This window comes from Nerophis ophidion, linkage group LG17, assembly GCF_033978795.1.
Source record: "Nerophis ophidion isolate RoL-2023_Sa linkage group LG17, RoL_Noph_v1.0, whole genome shotgun sequence".
Classification (NCBI taxonomy): domain Eukaryota; kingdom Metazoa; phylum Chordata; class Actinopteri; order Syngnathiformes; family Syngnathidae; genus Nerophis; species Nerophis ophidion.
The window spans coordinates 3368304-3393745 of NC_084627.1; the positions used below are offsets into that span (position 1 = coordinate 3368304).

Genomic DNA, 25442 nt, shown 5'->3' on the forward strand with positions numbered 1-25442 from the left:
GCCGGAGTCCTTTGAACGCAGATTTCTTGCCGGGACATATGGTACAATACAATCGGCAAGATAGGATGGAGCTAGACCGTGTAGTATTTTACCCACCTGCTCCCAGTGCCACCCACACTGGTTTAAATGTAACTTAGATATTGGGTTTCACTACGTAAAGCGCTTTGATTCACTTGAGAAAAGCGCTATATAAATATAATTCACTTCACTTCACTTCAATAAACAGATCAATTGAGGAGACACAAAGACGACACAGAACAAACCAAAAGTAGTGAAACAAAAATGAATATTATCAACAACAGTATCAATTAGGGCTGTGAATCTTTGGGTGTCCCACGATTCGATAATATATCGATTTTTTTCGATTCGATTCCCGATTCAAAAACGATATTTTTCCGATTCAAAACGATTCCGTTTTCATTCAATACATAGGATTTCAGCAGGATCTACCCCAGTCTGCTGACATGCTAGCAGAGTAGTAGATTAAAAAAAAAAAAAAAAAAGCTTTTATAATTGTAAAGGACAATGTATTATCAACTGATTGCAATAATGTAAATTTGTATTAACTATTAAACGAACCAAAAATATGACTTATTTTATCTTTGTGAAAACATTGGACACAGTGTGTTGTCAAGCTTATGAGATGCGATGCAAGTGTAAGCCACTGTTTTGATTGATTGATTGATTGATACTTTTATTAGTAGATTGCACAGTTCAGTACATATTCCGTACAACTAAATGGTAACACCCGAATAAGTTTTTCAACTTGTTTAAGTCGGGGTCCACGTTAATCAATTCATGGTACAAATATATACTATCAACATAATACAGTCATCACACAAGTTAATCATCATAGTATGTACATTGAATTATTTACATTATTTACAATCCGGGGGGTGGGATGAGGAGCTTTGGTTGATATCAGAACTTCAGTCATCAACAATTGCATCAACAGAGAAATGTGGACATTGAAACAGTGTAGGTCTTATTTAGTAGGATATGTACAGCCAGCAGAGAACATAGTGAGTTCACATAGCATAAGAACAAGTATATACATTAGAAGTACATTTGAGTTGTTTATAATCCGGGGAGATGGGATGTGAATGGAGGAGGGTATTAGTAAAGTATTGATGTTGCCTGGAGGTGTTGTTTTAGAGCAGTTTTGAAGGAATATAGAGATGGACTTACTTTTATACCTGTTGGGAGTGCATTCCACATTGATGTGGCATAGAAAGAGAATGAGTTAAGACTTTTGTTAGATCGGAATCTGGGTTTAACGTGGTTTGTGGAGATCCCCCTGGTGTTGTGGTTATGGCGGTCATTTACGGGACACTATTCTTTTTTTAAATTTTCATAAATGTCTAATGATAATGTCAGTGAGGGATTTTTAATCACTGCTATGCTGAAATTATAATTAATATTGATACTGTTGTTGATAATCACGTTGGGAAGACTATGTCTCCCGGCTGGCCTGGAACGCCTCGGGATCCCCCGGGAAGAGCTAGACGAAGTGGCTGGGGAGAGGGAAGTCTGGGCTTCCCTGCTTAGTTAGGCTGCTGCCCCCGCGACCCGACCTCGGATAAGCGGAAGAAGATGGATGGATGTTGTTGATAATATTAATTTTTGTTTCATTACCTTTTGGTTTGTTCTGTGTGGTGTTTGTGTCTCCTCTCAATTGCTCCGTTTATTGCAATTCTGAGTTTTGCTGGGTCATGTTTGGTTTTGGAATTGGATTGCATTGTTATGGTATTGTTGTGTAGTGGTTTGTTGGATTGGTTGATTAAAAAAAAAATAAAAAAAAATCTAAAAATAAAAAAAATCGATTTAAAAAAAAATGAGAATCGATTCTGAATCGTACAAAGTAAACTATTCAATTCGTATTTGAATCGATTTTTTCCCACACCTCTAGTATCAATATTAGTTATAATTTCAGCATAGCAATGATTAAAAATCCCTCATTAGACATTTATAAAAATAAAAATAAAAGAACAATAGTGTCACAGTGGCTTACACTTGCATCACATCTTATAAGCTTGACAACACACTGTGTCCAATGGTTTCACAAAGATAAAATAAGCCGTATTTTTGGTTCGTTTAATAGTTAAAACAAATTTACATTGTTGCAATCAGTTGATAAAACATTGTCCTTTACAATTATAAAAGCTTTTTTAAAAAAATCTACTACTCTGCTAGCATGTCAGCAGACTGGGGTAGATCCTGCTGAAATCCTATGTATTGAATGAATACAGAATCGTTTTGAATCGAGAATCACGTTGAATCGGAAAAAAAAAAAATCGATTTATAATCGAATCGCGACCCCAAGAATCAATATTGAATCGAATCATGGGACACCCAAAGATTCGCAGCCCTAGCAAATATACTTAGTTTTTTCCATTTGCGTACTCACAATTTTACTAACTGTGTGTCTTTTGTGAAAATGATTTACACCCTTTTTACAAAACACCACATTCAATTTACTTAATTCCTAGATTTTTTGCAAAATGACACACTTCGGTCAAAACATATGTCTATTCATCAAAATAAAGCAAGCATTTGCTTGTACACAATTTTACTAGCTGACCCCCGACTTAGCGCTTAATTTTTGTGAAAGTATTCCACAGTTTGGCTATTAGGAAAAAAAAGCTTGTAAGAACATAATGATGTACATTTTCTACTGTTGATAGTTAATGGAGCTGAGCAAGAAGCTGCTGGGTCAGCGGTTGTTCGAGAAGCTGATGAAGATGACCTTTTACGGACAGTTTGTGGCCGGGGAGGACCATAACGCCATCAAACCCCTCATCCAGAAGAACCAGGCCTTTGGCGTGGGCGCCGTGCTGGATTACAGCGTGGAAGAGGACTTGACGCAAGAGGAGGCGGAAAAGAAGGAGATGGAGTGAGTTGCTTCGTATTAAATCTGGAAGGAGCTGGGGATTTAACCTCTAAAGGCCTTAATGGCCACATGCGTGGACAGCACCTTTTAGCTCTTATTTCCAAAATTGTGTACACTACTGAATTGGGGTCTTATGGCCACTTATGTGGACACTTATACTGCCATCTGGTGGTGTCAGAAGAGTGAAGTGAATTCTATTTATATAGCGTTTTTCTCTACTGACTCAAAGCGCTTTTACATAGTGAAATCCAATATCTAAGTTACATTTAAACCAGTGTGGGTGGCACTGGGAGCAGCTGGGTAAAGTGTCTTGCCCAAGGACACAACGGCAATGACTAAGATGGCGGAAGCGGGAATCGAACCTGCAACCCTCAAGCTGCTGGCACGGCCACTCTACCAACCGGGCTATAACATGCAATGGAATTTGTAAAAAAAAAAAAAAAGTACAAATAAAAATGAGCATGTCACTGCACATGAAGTACACGTTTGTGTACATATGGACTAAGTACATCATATTAAAAGAGGATTTTTAGTTTTTATTCTAATTAGGGTCCAATAAGCCCAAATAACAAAGAGAAATAAAAAAAAAAGCATGTAAACAAACAGCTTGTACCTTAGGAGGTTAAAACGAACAGTAAAATTGTCCTGTTTGGGCACAAGTTAGGCGGGATGTGTTATGTAATTAATACAATTTGCTAAAAAGAAAAAAGTAAAACTTAGTGAAAAAGAAGCTTGAAAAGGAACTATGTGATCCAAAGACATGCTTTAGGGCAGTGGTCCCCAACCTTTTTGTATGCGCGGACTGGTCAACGCTTAATAATTTGTCCCGCGGCCCGGGAGGGGGGGGTGTCCTTTTTTTTTCTTTTTTTCTTTTTTTTCTTCTTTGTCATGAAAAAGGGTCGTTTTTGTCATGAAAAACGGAGTCTTTTTGTGGTTGGTGCACTATTTGTAAGTGTATATTGTGTTTTTTATGTTGATTTAATTAAAAAAAAAAAAAAAAAAAAAAAAAATATATATATATATATATATATATATATATATATATATATATATATATATATTATAAAAAAATTGTTCTGCGGCCCGGTACCAATCGGGCCAAGGGCCGCGGCCCGGTGGTTGGGGACCACTGCTTTAGGGCACAGGTGTCAAACTCGTTTTTATTGAGGGCCACATCGCAGTTATGGTTGCCCTTTTAACAATGAGTAATATATGAATATGCATGTATATATATGTATATATAATACATTAACAATGTATTTTTTTTTACATAAATTGCAACAAAAAAAATAATTTTAAAATCTGGAAGCTCAGTCACCAGAATTTTACAGTAAAAGCAGTGTTTTGTTTCCCAGCATATTAAACAATTGAATAAATGGTAGAGATGTCCGATAATGGCTTTTTTGCCAATATCCGATATTCCAATATTCTCCAACTCTTAATTACCGATTCCGATATCAACCGATACCGATATACACAGTTGTGGAATTAATACATTATTATGCCTAATTTTGTTGTGATGCCAAGCTGGATGCATTAAACAATGTAACAAGGTTTTCCAAAATAAATCAACTCAAGTTATGGAAAAAATGCCAACAAGGTGGCACTGCCATATTTATTATTGAAGTCACAAAGTGCATTATTTTTTTTAACTTGCCTCAAAACAGCAGCTTGGAATTTGGGACATGCTCTCCCTGAGAGAGCATGAGGCGGTTGAGGTGGGCGGGGTTGAGGTTCAGATGGGGGGCAGGGGGGTTTTATACTGTAGCGTCCCGGAAGAATTAGGGCTGCAAAGGGTTCTGGGTATTTGTTCTGTTGTGTTTATGTTGTGTTACAGTGCGGATGTTCTCCCAAAATGTGTTTGTCATTCTTGTTTGGTGTGGGTTCACAGTGTGGCGCATATTTGTAACAGTGTTAAAGTTGTTTGTACGGCCACCCTCAGTGTGACCTGTATGGCTGTTGACCAAGTATGCCTTGCATTCTCTTGTGTGTGTGAGAAGCCGTACAAATTATGTAATGGGGCCGGCACGCAAAGGCAGTGCCTCTATGGTTTATTGGCGCTCTGTACTTCTCCCTATGTCCGTGTACCACTCCGTACAGCGGTGTTGTAAAAAGTCATACATTTTACTTTTTAAAACCGATACCGATAATTTCCGATATTACATTTTAAAGCATTTATCGGCTGATAATATCGGCAGTCCGATATTATCAGCCGATAATGTTCCGATACCGATAATGTCCGATAATATCGGCAATCCGATATTATCGGACATCTCTAATAAATGGAATGGATAGGAGAAACAATACCACTGTCTTTAGCGGTAAAATTCAAGCAAGAAATCTGCCAGTTGTTTTCCTCCTCCAAACACGACGAGTTGAGTTGATACCAAAATGGATACATGGATGATACAGCAGAGGATTGGGAGAAATGTCATGTGGTCAGATGAAACCAAAATAGAACTTTTTGGTATAAACTCAACTCGTGGTGTTTGGAGGAAGAAGAATACTGAGTTGCATCCCAAGAACACCACACCTACTGTGAAGCATGGGGGTGGAAACATCATCCTTTGGGGCTGTTTTCTTGCTAAGGGGACAGGGCGATTGATCCGTGTTAAGGAAAGAATGAATGTGGCCATGTATCGTGAGATTTTGAGCCAAAATCTCCTTCCATCAGTGAGAGCTGTGAATGGTTGACCAAATACTTATTTTTCAACATAATTTACAAATCTTTAAAATTCCTACAATGTGAATTCTTGGATTTTTTTTTTCCACATTCTGTCTCTCACAGTTGAAGTGTACCTATGATGAAAATTACAGACCTCTGTCATCATTTTAAGTGGGAGAACTTGCACAATCGGTGGCTGACTAAATACTTTTTTGCCCCAGTGTATGTCTTTTTATTAGTATTTCTTTAATATAATAACAGCATTTCATGATTAATATTTATAAATTAAATTTCTTAGTAAATGACAGTAGAATGAGCACACATTTAAATGGTAAATCATAGTGTAACGACCTGGAATTACACACAATGTGCGGTGTTGGAAATGTCCGACTTTTTGTGTGGCTGTAAACGCATCACTGGCTCAGTGCCATATGTGCATGTGTTGGCACAAGTGAGAAAGAGCGAGCGGCTGCTGTTGATATGAAAGATGGCAAAGTTGGTTTTGGTCTGCTTTGTACGGCAAATGACCAGCTTTGCTAGATAGAAATTGTTTAGTCAATCAATCAATCAATGTTTATTTATAGAGCCCCAAATCACAAATGTCTCAAAGGACTGCACAAATCATTACGACTACAACATCCTCGGAAGAACCCACAAGAGGGCAAGGAAAACTCACACCCAGTGGGCAGGGAGAATTCACACCCAGTGGGACGCCAGTGACAATGCTGACTATGAGAAACCTTGGAGAGGACCTCAGATGTGGGCAACCCCCCCCCCCCCCCCCTCTAGGGGACCGAAAGCAATGGATGTCGAGCGGGTCTAACATGATACTGTGAAAGTTCAATCCATAATGGCTCCAACACAGCCGTGAGAGTTCAGTTCAAAGCGGATCCAAGACAGCAGCGAGAGTCCTGTCCACAGGAGACCATCTCAAGCGGAGGCAGATCAGCAGCGTAGAGATGTCCCCAACCGATACAGGCGAGCGGTTCATCCTGGGTCTCGACTCTGGACAGCCAGTACTTCATCCATGGTCATCGGACCGGACCCCCTCCACAAGGGAGGGGGGGACATGGGAGGAAGAAAAGAAGCGGCAGATCAACTGGTCTAAAAAGGAGGTCTATTTAAGTGAAGTGAATTATATTTATATAGCGCTTTTCTCAAGTGACTCAAAGCGCTTTACATGGTGACACCCAATATCTAAGTTCCACTTAAACCAGTGTGGGTGGCACTGGGAGCAGGTGGGTAAAGTGTCTCGCCCAAGGACACAACGGCAGTAACTAGGATGGCACAAGCGGGAATCGAACCCGCAACCCCTCAAGTTGCTGGCACGGCCACTCTACCAACCGAGCTATGCCGCCCCGATGCTTTTGGTCATGTGTTTGTAAAGAGTTTTGCTCCATAAAGTGATCGACGGAATTCTTGTCCTCCTTGAAGCGTCTCGACAGAAGTTACAATAATTGAACAGTGACAACGAAAACTGTTGTATCTGTGGCTTCTTGTCAGTTACTATGATAATTGATTATTTTTTTAATTGGATTTTGTGCGCGGAGTGAGCAGTCCGCAATTGCACGGGCGCGCACCTTAGAGGGAACCTTGGTCACGGGCATTGAGTTTGACACCTGTGGTCTTTAGCTTCCCTTATAAGTATTATTGTTGAGTTAATAGCTCGGTTGGTAGAGCGGCCGTGCCAGCAACTTGAGGGTTGCAGGTTCAATTCCCGCTTCCGCCATCCTAGTCACTAGCCGTTGTGTCCTTGGGCAAGACACTTTACCCACCTGCTCCCAGTGCCACCCACACTGGTTTAAATGTAACTTAGATATTGCGTTTCACTATGTAAAGCGCTTTGAGTCACTAGAGAAAAGCGCTATATAAATATAATTCACTTCACTTCACTAATACCAAATAATGATTCAACAATACATGGTTTGCTGTGGTGTTGGATTAAACAGGTGCACCTAATTCGAAAACATTGTCACCTTTTATGACTTACCCAACTGTGGCCTTATCAGGTGTGTGTTCTACACATGATCCCCTTTTCTAATGCTCCCATAAGCCCATAAAGTAGCAATGATTGTCTCACACACACTCTAGGTGTGGCGAAATTTGTCCTCTGCGTTTAACCGGATCATTATCCATGCGTTTGTTACGTCTCGTCTCGATTACTGTAACGTATTATTTTCGGGTCTCCCCATGTCTAGCATTAAAAGATTACAGTTGGTACAAAATGCGGCTGCTAGACTTTTGACAAGAACAAGAAAGTTTGATCACATTACGCCTGTACTGGCTCACCTGCACTGGCTTCCTGTGCACTTAAGATGTGACTTTAAGGTTTTACTAATTACGTATAAAATACTACACGGTCTAGCTCCATCCTATCTTGCCCATTGTATTGTACCATATGTCCCGGCAAGAAATCTGCGTTCAAAAGACTCCGGCTTACTAGTGATTCCTAGAGCCCCAAAAAAAGTCTGCGGGCTATAGAGCGTTTTCCGTTCGGGCTCCAGTACTCTGGAAAGCATTTAAGTCTCACCTTAAAACTTATCTGTATACTCTAGCCTTTAAATAGACCTCCTTTTTAGACCAGTTGATCTGCCGCTTCTTTTCTTTCTCCTATGTCCCCCCCTCCCTTGTGGAGGGGGTCCGGTCCGATGACCATGGATGAAGTACTGGCTGTCTAGAGTCTAGACCCAGGATGGACCGCTCGCCTGTATCGGTTGGGGACATCGCTACGCTGCTGATCCGCTTGAGATGGTTTCCTGTGGACGGGACTCTCGCTGCTGTCTTGGATCCGCTTGAACGGAACTCTCGCGGCTGTGTTGGAGCCACTATGGATTGAACTTTCACAGTATCATGTTAAACCCGCTCGACATCCATTGCTTTCGGTCCCCTAGAGGGGGGGGTTGCCCACATCTGAGGTCCTCTCCAAGGTTTCTCATAGTCAGCATTGTCACTGGCGTCCCACTGGATGTGAATTCTCCCTGCCCACCGGGTGTGAGTTTTCCTTGCCCTTTTGTGGGTTATTCCGAGGATGTTGTAGTCGTAATGATTTGTGCAGTCCTTTGAGACATTTGTGATTTGGGGCTATATAAATAAACATTGATTGATTGATTGATTGATTGAACCGATCCCCTTGTTCACCCCCTGGGAGGTAAGGGGAGCAGTGGGCAGCAGTGGTGCCGCGCCCGGGAATCATTTATGGTGATTTAACCCCCAATTCCAACCCTTGATGCTGAGTGCCAAGCAGGGAGGTAATGGCTCCCATTTTTATAGTCTTTGGTATGACTCGGCCGGGGTTTGAACTCACGACCTACCGATCTCAGTGCGGACACTCCAACCATAACTTCCTCCTATCAGTTATTATCACATTTAGTACCTCGTCTAACCTGCGTCATTATTCAAATAGGCCCACAACTTACTTGTTTTGTTGTTGAAGGTCAGGAAGCGGGCACAAAAAAGGCTTGTGTACCATTGGCTGGTGGGGACAGACCCCTCTCCTCTGATTGGCTACTCAGCCAGTTGAGGGGCGGTACTTGGCGCGCCTGTTGCCTTGCCTTTTACAGAAATGTGCTGGATCCCTGCAAGTTATGCAATGGCCCTAATAGAGGAAATAGGATTAGAATTTAACTCCATTGCTGTTGTTTGAACAAAACATCCAAAATGGGAACATTTGTAGTCAGTTAATTAGTAACAAGTAGTATTGTGCAAAAGCTTATTCCAGTAATTACATTTACAAAGTGAAGCTAATACATCACAAAAGCTCAGAACATTTCAGATATTTCAAGCCTTTGTTTGATATCATTTTGATGATTATAGCTTACAGTAGGGGTGTACGAATGTTTTGAATTGAGGGCCGCGTTGGAAAAAAAATGTATATGTGTATATGTACATATACAGTACACGCCAACATTTTGGACACACCTCATTTCAGTTTTCTTCATTTTCATGAAAACCCTTGCAGGGGACTGACTACCTCTTGAAGCTCATCGAGAGAATGCCAAGAATGAAGAAACTAGAATAGGACGGCGTGGCGAGGTTGGGAGAGTGGCCGTGCCAGCAACCTGAGGGTTCCTGGTTCAATCCCCACCTTCTACCAACCTCGTCACGCCTGTTGTGTCCTTGAGCAAGACACTTCACCCTTGCTCCTGATGGTTCGTGGTTAGCGCCTTGCATGGCAGCTCCCTCCATCAGTGTGTGAATGTGTGTGTGAATGGGTGAATGTGGAAATAGTGTCAAAGCGCTTTGAGTACCTTGAAGGTAGAAAAGCGCTATACAAGTACAACCCGTTTACCATTTAATGTGTCAGAAAATGATGCAAAATGGAATCCCATACTCTCATAAAAATAGAATAGGATGGACTTTATTGTCATTATATTTGCATATAACAAGATTAAAGACTCCAATTTAAGGAAAAACTAACAATTGAAATAAACAGACTACTATCTAATAAAAATAACAAGCACTCCGTACAGCGGTGTTTTAAAAAGTCATAATTTTTACTTTTTGAAGCCGTTACAGATAATTTCCGATATTACATTTTAAAGCATTTATCGGCTGATAATATCGGCAGTCCGATATTTACGTCAGGGGCGTCCAAAGTGCGGCCCGGGGGCCTTTTGCAGCCCGCAGCTCATCGTTTACCGGCCTGCCACACATTCTGCAAAAATTGCAAAATTGATAGTATTGCAAAAAAAAAAAAAAAAAATTTTTAAAAGTGGAATGATGTGAAGTCTAATGAGAAAAAGTGGCAATGTTGACACTTTTGTCTTTATTTTCTTTTTCTTTTTTCCATTGCTAAGAAAAAAGGACAAAAAAATCCATGTTATAATGAAATAATTGCTTAAAAAATATCACTTTAAAAGGTTTTATGTGGAAAAAATATTGCATATGTTGTGTGGTTGCCATATAAAAACATCAACGTTTTGAACAAAGAGCATAAAAAAAACGAAATAATAGTTCAAACTAAAAATTGACAGATATTTGATCTTGAAATTTAAGTGTTAAAAGTATTAAAAAAAAAATTATAAAAATGCATCACTTTATGAGTGAGGAACCTTTCGGATCTCAAATATATTTAGTAGGATTTTATTTAACTTTTCACTGTGATTACTCAAAAATATTAAATAATTGAAATCAATGGTGTCCTGCATTATTGATCTTTGAGGGCTTTAATTGCTAATTAAAGGAACTCTCCTGAAGGAATCAATAAAGTACTATCTATCTATCTATCCATCTAAATACAGCATATTTCAGTTTTACTATAAAAAACAAAATTGTTTTTGACAGAAAAGGCATAAAACCTTATTTGTTTTACTTTATATCAACCTCAAGTTGATATAGAGATTTACTGTAAGCATTAAATTAAAACAAATAATACAAATTTGACTTATTTTTAACATTTTAGTGACTGAAACCCTCTATAAAAAAAAAAATCCATATATTTTGTTATGGTTTGAAAATTGAAAATATCAAAATGGCCTCCGCATGCTTAAATTTTTCCGTGTTCGGCCCTTTGTGGAAAGAGTTTGGACCGCCCTGATTTCACGTGGACCCCGACTTAAACTAGTTGAAAAACTTATTCAGGTGTTACCATTTTAGTGGTCAATTGTACGGAATATGTACTGTACTGTGCAATCTACTAATAACATTTTCAATCCATGCAACTCATGCAACTTTTTCTTCTCTTTCTTTTTCAGTTCGTGTCTGTCTCAGGCGGAGAAAGAAAGTCCAGGTGAGTGTTAGCTGACGTCCTGCTGTCAAACAGAATCAAGCGTTTAGACACGTGACCACACGTCTCCAAACTGTTCCCGTCGTATGGAACATTCTGTCTGTCTGCTCCGGTGCAACGTGAGCCGCATTTGGGGTAAAGGTTATGGTATGTCCATGCAAACCTAATATGCTCTACCAGGAATGGCTATATTTAGACGTAGGGGCGTCTGAAATAAACCGGTTTAAACCAGATCGGGTTCGTGTTAGATGCAGCAATACAGACTTTCTAATAATCCTCCAAAGGGTATTTTGTAGGGATGTTCCGATCAGGGTTTGACGACACCGATTCCCATTATCCATGAGTGATATAAGCCGATACCAATCAGGTGTATTACCTGTCCATCCATCCATCCATCTTCTTCCGCTTATCTGAGGTCGGGTCACGGGGGCAGCAGCCTAAGCAGGGAAGCCCCAGACTTTCCTCTCCCCAGCCACCTCTTCCAGCTCTTCCCGGGGGATCCCAGGCCAGCCGGGAGACATAGTCTCCCCCGTGGCCTCCTACCGTGTATTAACTGTAATTTTTAAAATTTATTTATAATGAGTGATAATAACATTTTAAAAGTGTGTAAAGGATATCACCACTTGGGCTCTGGACCACTTCAGAAAATCACTGTCAGTAACTACATTTGGTTGCTACACCTGTAAGTGCAAGTTAAACCTCTACTACGCTAAGCCAAAGCCATTTATCAACAACACCCAGAAACGCAGCCGGCTTCGCTGGGCCCGTGCTCATCCAAGATGGACTGATGCGAAGTGGAAAAATTGCTCCGTGGTCTGACGAGTCCACATTTCAAATTGTTTTTGGAAATTGTGGACATCGCATCCTCCGGAAAAAAGAGGAAAAGAGACATCCGGACTGTTATAGGCGCAAAGTTGAAAAGCCAGCATCTGTGATGGTATGGGGGTTTATTAGTGGCCAAGGCATGGGTTACTTACACATCTGTGAAGGCACCATTAATGCTGAAAGGTACATACAGGTTTTGGAGCAACATATGCTGCCATCCAAGCAACGTTATCATGGACGCCCCTGCTTATTTCCGCAAGACAATGCCAAGCCTTGTGTTACAACAGCGTGGCTTCGTAGTAAAAGAGTGCGGGTACTAGACAGGCCTGCTTGTAGTCCAGACCTGTCTACCATTGAATATGTGCCGAGATATGAAGCCTAAAATACCACAACTGACTGTTGAACAACTCGACACAACCAATGTTGTAATTATGGCAAAGCGGCAACTGCTTAGTCGGCATTAACGGCGCTGATGATTTCAGCCGTGTAGCAACATTTTAAAGTGCGTGCCGAGCACTTTATGGAGTTACCGGTCATTTTCAGAATTGTTTCAGGAGGTTACCTACAGCCACAGATGTAAATGCCACACAGTTAGTTGTGAACCCAGAGAATCGGCGTTTCATTACATGGAACATTCACAGCATTATTATATACTTTTCTCTTCAGTATAAGATTTAATCACAACCTTTCCCTAGAGCAGGGGTCACCAACACGGTGCCCGCGGGCATCGGGTAGCCCGTAAGGACCAGATGAGTCGCCGGCTGGCCTGTTCTAAAAATAGCTCAAATAGCAGCACTTAACAGTGAGCTGCCTCTATTTTTTAAATTTTATTTATTTACTAGCAAGCTGGTCTCGCTGTGCTCGACATTTTTAATTCTATGAGAGACAAAACTCAAATAGAATTTGAAAATCCAAGAAAATATTTTAAAGACTTGGTCTTCACTTGTTCAAATAAATGCATTTATTTTTTTTACTTTGCTTCTTATAACTTTCAGAAAGACAATTTGAGAGAAAAAATACAACCTTAAAAATGATTTTTGGATTTTTAAACACATATACCCTTTACCTTTTAAATTCCTTCCTCTTCTTTCCTGACAATTTAAATCAATGTTCAAGTTTTTTTTTTTATTGGAAAGAATAATAAATACATTTTAATTTAATTCTTCATTTTAGCTTCTGTTTTTTCGACGAAGAATATTTGTGAAATATTTCTTCAAACTTATTCTGATTAAAATTCCCAAAAAATATTCTGGCAAATCTACAACATTTGTAGAATCAAATTTAAATCTTATTTTAAAGTGGATTTTAACCTATTTAAAACATGTCATCAAAATTCAAAAATTAATCTTAATCAGGAAAAATTACTAATGATGTTCCATGAATTCTTTTTTTTTATTTTTTCAAAAAGATTCGAATTAGCTATTTTTTCTCTTCATTTTTTTTGGTTGAATTTTGAATTTTAAAGAGTCGAAATTGAAGATAAACTATGTTTCAAAATTTAATTATCATTTTTTTTTCGTGTTTTCTCTTCTTTTAAAGGCCTACTGAAATGAGATTTTCTCATTCAAACGGGGATAGCAGGTCCATTCTATGTGTCGTACTTGATCATTTTGCGATATTGCCATATTTTTGCTGAAAGGATTTAGTAGAGAACATCCACGATAAAGTTCGCAACTTTTGGTCGCTAATAAAAAAGCCTTGCCTGTACCGGAAGTAGCAGACGATGTGGAGCTCCTCACATCCTCACATTGTTTACAATCATAGCCACCAGCAACAAGTGCAATTCGGACCGAGAAAGCGACGAGTTCCCCATTAATTTGAGCGAGGATTAAATATTTGTGGATGAGGAAAGTTAGAGTGAAGCACTAAAAAAATAAAAAATAAAAGGCGACGGCAGTGTGAGCGATTCAGATGTTATTAGACACATTTACTAGGACAATTCTGGAAAATCCCTTATCTGCTTATTGTGTTAATAGTGTTTTAGTGAGATTATAAAGTCATACCTGAAAGTCGGAGGGCTGCGGTGAACGCCAGTGTCTCTCCGAGAAGCCAATGGAGGAGGCAAGATCACAGCTGCCTTTTTGACAGCTACAGGAGGAGGTCGCATAATCCACTGAAGTCTCCAGTAAGAGCCGACTTAATATCACAATTTCCCCATCCAAAAACTTGCTGGTTGACATAGAGAAACATGTTCGCTTGACCGCTCTGTGTTAAAGCTTCACAACAAACAAAGAAACACCGGCTGTGTCTCGGTGCTAAAGGCAGCTGCAATACACCGCTTCCCACCTACATATTTCTTCTTTGATGCCTCCATTATTAATTGAACAAATTGCAAAAGATTCAGAAACACAGAAGTCCAGAATACTGTGTAATTATGCGATGAAAAGAGACGACTTTTAGCCGTGTGTGGTGCTGGGCTAATATGTCCGCTACAACCCGAGATGTCACAAACACGCGTCATCATTTCGTGACGTTTTCAACAAGAACTCCGCGGGAAATTTAAAATTGTAATTTAGTAAACTAAACCAGCCGTATTGGCATGTGTTGCAATGTTAAAGGGGAACATTATCACAATTTCAAAAGGGTTAAAAACAATAAAAATCAGTTCCCAGTGGCTTGTTTTATTTTTCGAAGTTTTTTTAAAAATGTTACACCTCCCGGAATATCCCTAAAAAAAGCTTTAAAGTTCTTGATTTTCGGTATTTGCGATGCGACTGTCCATTTCCCTGTGACGTCATACAGGGCTGCCAATACAAACAACATGGCGGTTACCACAGCAAGATATAGCGACATTAGCTCGGATTCAGACTCGGATTTCAGCGGCTTAAGCGATTCAACAGATTACGCATGTATTGAAACAGATGGTCGGAGTATGGAGGCAGGTAACGAAAACGAAATTGAAGAAGAAATTGAAGCTATTGAGCGAATAGCTATTGACGCTATTCGGCCATAGCATGGGTGTACCTAATGAAGTGGCCCATAGCATGGCTGCCTTATTAGCATCTCCGATAAAATGTGCGGACCAAACGATCAGGACTTTCGCATCTTGTGACACTGGAGCAACTTAAATCCGTCGATTGGTAAGTGTTTGTTTCGCATTAAATGTGGGTATCTAGTTTCAAATATACATACAGCTAGCGTAAATAGCATGTTAGCATCGATTAGCTGGCAGTCATGCTGCGACCAAATATGTCTGATTAGCACATAAGTCAACAACATCAACAAAACTCACCTTTGTGATTTCGTTGACTTAATCGTTGCAAATGCATCTGCAGGTTATCCATACATCTCTGTGCCATGTCTGTCTTAGCATCGCCGGTCAAATGTGAAGACACTCTGGCACATTCAATGGGGGTCTGGCGGCAGATTTCTTGCCAGTGGTGCAACTTGAATCCCTCCCTGTTAGTGTTGTTACACCCTCCGACAACACACCGACGAGGCATGATGTCTCCAAGGTTAAAAAAAATAGTCGAAAAAACGGAAAATAACAGAGCTGAGACCCGGTGTTTGTAATGTGAAAATGAAAATGGCGGGTGTGTTACCTCGGTGACGTCACGTTCTGACGTCATCGCTAAACGACAGATAAAACAGAAAGGCGTTTAATTTGCCAAAGTTCACCCATTTAGAGTTGGGAAATCGGTTAAAAAAATACATGGTCTTTTTTCTGCAACATCAAGGTATATATTGACGCTGGCATAGGTTTGGTGATAATGTTCCCCTTTTAAGATTTCGTCATTGATATATCAATCAATCAATCAATCAATGTTTACTTATATAGCCCTAAATCACTAGTGTCTCAAAGGGCTGCACAAACCACTACGACATCCTCGGTAGGCCCACATAAGGGCAAGGAAAACTCACACCCAGTGGGACGTCGGTGACAATGATGACTATGAGAACCTTGGAGAGGAGGAAAGCAATGGATGTCGAGCGGGTCTAACATGATACTGTGAAAGTTCAATCCATAATGGATCCAACACAGTCGCGAGAGTCCAGTCCAAAGCGGATCCAACACAGCAGCGAGAGTCCCGTTCACAGCGGAGCCAGCAGGAAACCATCCCAAGCGGAGGCGGATCAGCAGCGCAGGGATGTTCCCAGCCGATACACAGGCAAGCAGTATATATATAAGCATATATAAACTATCAGACTGCGTGGTCGGTAGTAGTGGGTTTCAGTAGGCCTTTAAACCGTTCAATTAAGTGTTTTTTTTAACATTTATTCTCTACAAAAAACCTAAAAGGAAAAAAAATGTACGACGGAATGACAGACAGAAATACACCCATTTTTATATATATATATATATATATATATATATATATATATATATATATATATATATATATATATATATATATATATATATATATATATATATATATATATATATATATATATATATATATATATTCTTTTTCTTCTATGTCCCACTCTCCTTTGTGGAGGGAGTCCGGTCCGATCCGGTGGCCATGTACTGCTCGCCTGTGTATCGGCTGGGGACATCTCTGCGCTGCTGATCAGCCTCCGCTTGGGATGGTTTCCTACTGGCTCCGCTGTGAACGGGACTCTCGCTGCTGTGTTGGATCCGCTTTGGACAGGACTCTCGCGACTGTGTTGGATCCATTATGGATTGATCTTTCACAGTATCATGTTCTCATATGTTCTCATAGTCATCAGTATCATCAGTATCACAGTATCATGTTCTCATAGTCATCAGTATCATCAGTATCACAGTATCATGTTCTCATAGTCATCATTGTCACCGACGTCCCACTGGGTGTGAGTTTTCCTTGCCCTTATGTGGGCCTACCGAGGATGTCGTAGTGGTTTGTGCAGCCCTTTGAGACACTAGTGATTTAGGGCTATATAAGTAAACATTGATTGATTGACATTGATTGATATATATATATATATATATATATATATTTATTTATCAATGCTAAATTGAGCAAATTGGCTATTTCTGGCAATTTTTTTAAGTGTGTATCAAACTGGTAGCCCTTCGCATTAATCTGTCCCCAAGAAGTAGCTCTTGGTTTCAAAAAGGTTGGTGACCCCTGCCCTAGAGGGAATAAACAGCTGTTGACGGCTTTGTTCCCCACCCAAAACCTCCAGATGCTGAACACAGTGAGAAGAAGACCAAGGCCCATCGGCAGTTCAGGGACAGGCGCGGCGGCGTCATCAGCGCCCGCACATACTTCTACGCAGACGAGGTCAAATGTGACAACCAGCTGGAAACTTTCCTCAACTGCATCAAAGCCTCAGGTAACAAGGACACTCCTTATATGCATACTAATAACACACTTTTAGATGACAACTGACAAACGTAATCACAACATTGTCTCATTTCAGGCGGCGCCTCTGCAGATGGCTTTTCGGCCATCAAATTGACAGCCTTGGGACGCCCACAGTTCCTCGTGAGTGGAACAAAATGTCCCCGATATTATCCGTAAAGGTTCAACGGCGCTTAGTTGATTAGTGTTTTGGTAGCAGTAGGACTATCTCATCTGGTAATGATACTTTATCTCGTTCCGGAAGTCAATCATTTGCTATTTATCGCCAAAGTTATCTCGCTACAGTAGATTAAATGACCTAGTGCCAACTTTTATGATTGTACTTAACTTTACGTTTGTTGTGTGGTCTTCAAACACTGACACGTGGAATAACTGTAGTGGGGATAAAATTGGATAGAATGCAGAGGTGGGTAGTTACTCCGTTACATCTACTTGAGTAACTTTTGGGATAAATTGTACTTCTAAGACAGGGGTGCCCACACTTTTTCTGCGGGCGAGCTACTTTTCAATTGACCAACTCGAGGGGATCTACCTCATTTATATATATCATTTATGTTTATTTATTTATGAAAGAGACATTTTTGTAAACAAGTTAAATGTGTTTAATGATAATACAAGCATGTGTAACACATAGATGTCTTTCTTTCACGAAGACAAGAATATAAATTGGTGTATTACCTGATTCTGATGACTTGCATTGATTGGAATCAGACAGTTATGATGATAACCCCCACATTTTCAAATGGAGGAGAAAAAAAGTTATCCTTTCTGTACAATACCACATGAAAGTGGTTGGTTTTTGGCATCTAATTCATCCAGCTTCCATACACTTTACAAGAAAAACATTGGCGGCAAATTCCGTAGCTTGCTTGATTGACATTCACGGCACCCGAGGGTCTTGTGAGATGACGCTGGCTGCTGCCAGTTCATTATTATGAAAAAATGACAGTGAGGAAGGCGAGAAACACTTTTTATTTCAACAGATTTTCGCGCCGTCCCTTCCGTCAAAACTCTAAAGGCCGACTGCACATTTCCTATCTTCACAATAAAAGCCCTGCTTCATGCTGCCTGCGTTAACAAAATAAGAGTCTCGGAAAGCTGGCGTGCACAAGTGATGTGCACGCCAGCTTTCTGAGGGATCGCTTGTGCACGCCAGTTTTCCGAGACTCTTATTTTGTTAGCGCAGGCAGCATGAAGCAGGGCTTTTATTGTGAAGATAGGAAATGTGCAGTCGGCCTTTAGAGTTTTGACGGAAGGTACGGCGCGAGAGTCTGTTGAAATAAAAAGTGTTTCTCGCCTTCCTCTCGGTCATATTTTAATAATAATGATCTTGCAGCAGCCAGCGTCATCTCACAAGACCCTCCGGTACCGTGAATGTCATTTAAGTGACGTCTTGGTGAAGATTGATGATCACTCATTTTTAGGTCTATTTTTTTTAAAAGCCTGGCTCGAGATCGACTGACACACCCCCCGCGGTCGACTGGTAGCTCGCGATCGACGTAATGGGCACCGCTGCTCTAAGAGTAGTTTTAATGCAACATACTTTTACTTTTACTTGAGTATATTTAAAGAGAAGAAACGCTACTTTTACTCCGCTCCATTTATCCACATTCAGCTCGCTGCTCGCTACTGATTTGTATCGTTCTGTTAATGCACGCTTTGTTTGTTTTGGTTTGTCAGACAGACCTTCAAAGTAGGATCTATCACATGCCTGCGTTTCACCAATCAAATGCAGTCACTGGTGACGTTTGACTCCGTTTCACCAATCAAATGTAGTCACTGGTGACGTTTGACTCCGTTTCACCAATCAAATGTAGTTACTGGTGACGTTTGACTCCCGTTTCACCAATCAAATGTAGTCACTGGTGACGTTTGACTCCCGTTTCACCAATCAAATGTAGTCACTGGTGACGTTTGACTCCCGTTTCACCAATCAAATGTAGTCACTGGTGACGTTTGACTCCCGTTTCACCAATCAAATGTAGTCACTGGTGACGTTTGACTCCGTTTCACCAATCAAATGTAGTCACTGGTGACGTTTGACTCCGTTTCACCAATCAAATGCAGTCACTGACTCCGTTTCACCAATCAAATGCAGTCACTGGTGACGTTTGACTCCGTTTCACCAATCAAACGCAGTCACTGGTGACATTTGACTCCGTTTCACCAATCAAACAGAGCCAGGCGGTCACATGATTAACTGCACACTTTTTTTTTATTTTTATAAACCTTTATTTATAAATTTAAACATTTACAAACAGTTGAAAATAATATTTAAAGTAAGCACTAAAAAAGTACAAAACAGTATAAAAAACGTACAAAGCTGCGCCAGGGGGTTGTAAATTCAAAGTAACTAAAATAGAGTGCAAAAAAAAAAATTATAAAATAAACAAAGTGCAAAGCCATTACTCAATCTCAGTAAATGACTTAAATTTGGAACACAGCATCATCGTTTTCACAGCTTTTTGGTTGTTAGAGGTAGAGAGTTTTAATGTAGAGTTTTAAATCTTTTTTAAAGGCTCAAAAAACAGGTCGGGTTTTGAGAAACTTACATTTGTGAATATAAAACGTAGCCAATAGTATCATGAGCTTGCAAAGGTAAAATTCATTTTAAAATTTTTTTCAATACAGTGTAAAACCAAATATATATTATTTAATATATATTATTGTTTTAGGTACTTAAGAGATATTCCCGGCTCTGAATTTGTTCATTGCTATTTTTATGTTTTTGTGCATTACTTGTTGCCGTCATCATTAAACGAACAGGTTACTCATCAGTTACTCAGTACTTGAGTAGTTTTTTCACAACATACGTTTTACTTTTACTCAAGTAAATATTTGGGTGACTACTCCTTACTTTTACTTGAGTAATACATCTCTAAAGTAACAGTACTCTTACTTGAGTACGATTTCTGGCTACTCTACCCACCCCTGATAGATTGTCGAACAACTGTCCTGTTTTTGTTTGCTCAGCTCCAGTTTTCCGAGGTCTTGGTCAAATGGAAGCAGTTCTTTAAGTTCCTGGCAGCACAGCAGGGCAAATCGGAAATGACGACGTTGGATCAAAAACTAGAGCCGGAGCAACTCAAGGTGTGTGTGGGAGAATGTTAAATCACTGGAAAAATATAAATGGTAAATGGGTTATACTTGTGTAGCGCTTTTCTACTTTCAAAGTACTCCAAAGCGCTTTGACACTAATTTCCACATTCACCCATTCACACACACATTCACACACTGATGGCAGGAGCTGCCATGCAAGGCTCAAGGACACAACGGACGTGACTAGGATGGTAGAAGGTGGGGATCGAAACAGGAACCCTCAGATTGCTGGCACGGCAACTCTCCCAACTTTGCCACGCCGTCCCCAAATATTACAATATAATCAAAAACAACACTAATAGTCTCCTTAAAGGCAACAAGTACAAACATACCCAATGTCTACATGGTAGAGTTAAGCATGAAATAAAATACAACAAACAAAAAATGTAGAAACACACATTTTTACAACGGTGTTCAGGGTGCGCATCACCATACGTTTGACGCCCCTCTATCAGACGGTTGTTGGTGGTAAGTTAACAAAACGTTTTCACCATTAACAACTTGAATAGCCTTTAACATCCGTCCACTGACTCTGCAAACTAATTAGCAAAATGACGTTCGCTTTATCCTACAGGTGTTTTATTTTAATTTTATTTTTTTATTTTTTTTTGTCCTGTCCAGCTTCTCAGGCAAATCCTATAGTTGATGTAGATGCCCATATCGGCTGTTCGGATTTACTTTACAAAAGAGAAGTGTTTTATTTTATTTTTAATTGAATTAGACTTAGACTTAAGACTTAGACTTCCTTTTTGTTGTCATTCAAATTTGAACTTTACAGTACAGAGAAGAGCGAAATTTTGTTGCATTAGCTCATGGTAGTGCAGGATAAAAAAGCACTAAGGTGCAGATATAAATAAATAGATTACTCTACAGATATTGCACTTTTGCAATATATGTGAATGTTGTCTGTCTATCTGTGTTGGCCCTGCGATGAGGTGGCGACTTGTCCAGGGTGTACCCTGCCTTCCGCCCGATTGTAGCTGAGATAGGCGCCAGCGCCCCCCGCGACCCCGAAAGGGAATAAGCGGTAGAAAATGGATGGATGGACATCCACGTTTATGGATGTATGTTGTATTGTCTTTATATTCCAGCCAGTTAATACATTCATGGGGGGAATTGAGGGGAGTATTTTACAAACGTGGTGACCAGAATGTCTCCTCAAAGGGGTTTAGAAGTTGCGAGTTGTACACCATGGAAATGCAAACAACCGCTGTAAACCTACGACAGACATGAAGAACAAAACTAAACCAAAATGTGTATGTATGTATGATAATAAATTAGTATGATGACAAATTATAATTGCAAAAGAGGGAAATAAAATAAATGAACATCATAATTAGCAAGGGAAACTTGAGTATTTAACTTTTTTTTTTATTGATGATAATATATGTTTGTAGGAAAGTTTGACCAAGCTGGGTGTTGCTGCCAAGGACGACATTGAAAACTGGTTCACTGGAGAGAAGCTGGGTCTGTCGGGGTAAGAGGAACCTCTGGATTTCTAAAGACGTGATGCAAAGTACGGAAGTCGAAGATCTTTTAAACCAGGAATTCTCAAACTGCGGTACACCATGAAATGACCCCGACTCAAACAAGTTCAAAAACTTATTCGGGAGTTAAATAATAAATGGTAAATGGGTTGTACTTGTATAGCGCTTTTCTACCCCTTTTTAAGGAGCCCAAAGCGCTTTGACAGTATTACCACATTCGCCCATTCACACACTGACGGCGGGAGCTGCCATGCGAGGCGCTCACCAGGACCCATCAGGAGCAAGGGTGAAGTGTCTTGCCCAAGGACACAACGGACGTGACTAGGATGGTAGAAGGTGGGGATTGAACCAGCAACCCACAGATGGCTGGCACAGCCACTCTACCAACTTCGCCACGCCGTCAGAGTGCTGTGGCTGATTGGCACCTGGCCACACCTGGTGTCAATCAGCCAGACACTATTTAGACCTGCTTTCTATTTTGACCACAAAATGTTATCATTTGTTATCATCAGGAGCAAGGGTGAAGTGTCTTGCCCAAGGACACAACGGACGTGACTAGGATGGTAGAAGGTGGGGATTGAAGCAGCAACCCTCAGATGGCTGGCACAGCCACTCTACCAACTTCGCCACGCCGCCAGAGTGCTGTGGCTGATTGGCACCTGGCCACACCTGGTGTCAATCAGCCAGCCACTATTTAGACCTGCTTTCTATTTTGACCACAAAATGTTATCATTTGTTATCATCAGGAGCAAGGGTGAAGTGTCTTGCCCAAGGACACAACGGACGTGACTAGGGTGGTAGAAGGTGGGGATTGAACCAGCAACCCTCAGATGGCTGGCACAGCCACTCTACCAACTTCGCCACGCCGTCTGAGTGCTGTGGCTGATTGGCACCTGGCCACAAGTGGTGTCAATCAGCCAGCCACTATTTAGACCTGCTTTCTATTTTGACCACAAAATGTTATCATTTGTTATCATCAGGAGCAAGGGTGAAGTGTCTTGCCCAAGGACACAACGGACGTGACTAGGATGGTAGAAGGTGGGGATTGAACCAGCAACCCTCAGATGGCTGGCACAGCCACTCTACCAACTTCGCCACGCCGTCTGAGTGCTGTGGCTGATTGGCACCTGGCCACAAGTGGTGTCAATCAGCCAGCCACTATTTAGACCTGCTTTCTATTTTGACCACAAAATGTTATCATTTGTTATCATCAGGAGCAAGGGTGAAGTGTCTTGCCCAAGGACACAACGAACGTGACTAGGATGGTAGAAGGTGGGGATTGAAGCAGCAACCCTCAGATGGCTGGCACAGCCACTCTACCAACTTCGCCACGCCGTCTGAGTGCTGTGGCTGATTGGCACCTGGCCACACCTGGTGTCAATCAGCCAGCCACTATTTAGACCTGCTTTCTATTTTGACCACAAAATGTTATCATTTGTTATCATCAGGAGCAAGGGTGAAGTGTCTTGCCCAAGGACACAACGAACGTGACTAGGATGGTAGAAGGTGGGGATTGAAGCAGCAACCCTCAGATGGCTGGCACAGCCACTCTACCAACTTCGCCACGCCGTCAGAGTGCTGTGGCTGATTGGCATCTGGCCACACCTGGTGTCAATCAGCCAGCCACTATTTAGACCTGCTTTCTATTTTGACCACAAAATGTTATCATTTGTGGTCAATTTGACCACAAAATGTTATCATTTTGTGGTCAGTTGTACGGAATATGTACTGTACTGTGCAATCTACTAATAAAAGTTTCAATCAATCAATCAATCAATCAATCAAAACAGGCTCCAACTAGTAAATAATCTCTAAATTTAAGTACGATTTAAGTGTTCAAACTGTGTGTAATGTTACAGTGGCCAACGTATTAAATAGTCTTGTTGAATCAAACCTCTGCCTTGTTTTTAATGGATTCTTAGGCCTATTATGCTTCTGTGTTTTAATGTTGGTCATTACGGCGGTACTTGGAGAGTCCAGTTTGAGAACCACTGTTTTAAACGACAGAAGCACACTGCAGTTTTTACCAACCAACTACAAAAACATTAGTCAAAAGGAGCTCCTGTGCTCTTTTTCAAGCAAACATTCGAGTCAAAGATCTTCTATTGGACAGTAGCGTCCTGCTGTTTTTTTTTTTGGGACCTATTGCAAAACTGTTTGTCAAAGATCCTCTACTTGACAGGAGTGACCTGCTATTTTTCAGAACGTACTGCAAAAACAGGACAATTTTGTGTGTGTTTTTGTAGGACTTACGCCATAAAAGGTAGTCAACGATGTTCCTCAGGACAGAGGCAATTGTTTTCAAGGACCTGCAAAAATGTTTTGGACTTTTAATGACAGAAGTGCGTTGCAGTGTGCTTTCATGCTTTTGAGTACCTACTAAAGAAACACGGAGACTAATATCCCCTATATGACAGTATAACTGCTGTTTTTGAGGATCTACTCCAAAAATGCTAGTCAAGGATTGTTCAATGACAGAAGGGCTATCCTGCTTTAAGGACTTAATGAAAAACAACTGGTTTTATATTTATTTATTTTTGTTTTTATTCAGTCATTGGTGGAGCTACGGATAATATTAGAACATTGTTTTTAATATTGGTGTCAGGTTGAGTTTGTGACGAAACCCCAAGATGCAGAGAAGGCGGCAAGCATTGTACAAGAAAAAAATTCAATGAAGAAACACAAACCAGACACTAGGAGGACAAACTGGAAACAGGGATCAGGGATCCAGCAAACAGGAACTAGGAACAAACAAACTGGAAGCAGGGAACAAAAAGACAGTAAGCTACAAACAGCTACCGAATATAGCTTACCGCTACCGCTACACTGACATTGACATGACTAGTAGGAACATCAAGTAGAAATGACAATAATCCAGCACTGACTGGAGGAGAAAGCAGGTCTAAATAGTGGTGGGCTGATTGACACCAGGTGTGGCCAGGTGCCAATCAGCCACAGCTGAGGGAACAAAGCACTCAGGGACACAAACAGGAAACGGAACCAAAATAAAAGGGCTGACAGGAACTTAAGACAGGAAACAAAGACAAATGCAGAGGAACAACTAAGACATAGTCAAACTGTCGGGGACAAGCCTGACAATTGTTGTGCAGCACTTTTGGAAACATTTTTATTGTTTAAATGTGCTATATAAATAAAGTGGATTGGATTGGACTGGATAACAAAAAACAAACGCTGGTCAAAGATCCTCAGTAAGACAGGAGCGCCCTGCTGTTTTTAAGGACCAAATGTAGAAAAATGCTTGTCAAAGATCCTCTACATGCCAGCGTTCTGCCGTTTTTAGGAATCTGCAGCAGAAATGTGACTAGTCGTCATGAATAACCTTCTGCTCGCATCTTTGTTCCCAGGACCATAGATATGCTGGATTGGAACAGTTTAATCAACGATACGACACAAATCTCCAACCTTCTTATGGTGCCAAACCTTGAGGTAAGTGAACAGT

At 40.6% G+C, this 25442-nt stretch overlaps 1 protein-coding gene across 6 annotated transcripts in view; it reads left to right on the forward strand.

The window, feature by feature from the left end:
* prodha (proline dehydrogenase (oxidase) 1a) overlaps positions 1 to 25442 on the forward strand; it is a 50503-nt gene that overhangs the window by 4398 nt on the left and 20663 nt on the right. For all 6 annotated transcript variants that reach the window (XR_009802324.1, XR_009802326.1, XR_009802327.1 and 3 more), the window contains exons 2-8: positions 2685 to 2893; positions 11249 to 11283; positions 17218 to 17367; positions 17455 to 17519; positions 20370 to 20486; positions 21893 to 21972; positions 25348 to 25429. Coding sequence is in view for 1 of the 6 variants with exons in the window: in XM_061875747.1 (XP_061731731.1) it covers positions 2685 to 2893; positions 11249 to 11283; positions 17218 to 17367; positions 17455 to 17519; positions 20370 to 20486; positions 21893 to 21972; positions 25348 to 25429 (738 nt within the window). In the remaining 5 variants the exon portion in view is untranslated. The remainder of the gene's footprint in view (positions 1 to 2684; positions 2894 to 11248; positions 11284 to 17217; positions 17368 to 17454; positions 17520 to 20369; positions 20487 to 21892; positions 21973 to 25347; positions 25430 to 25442) is intronic.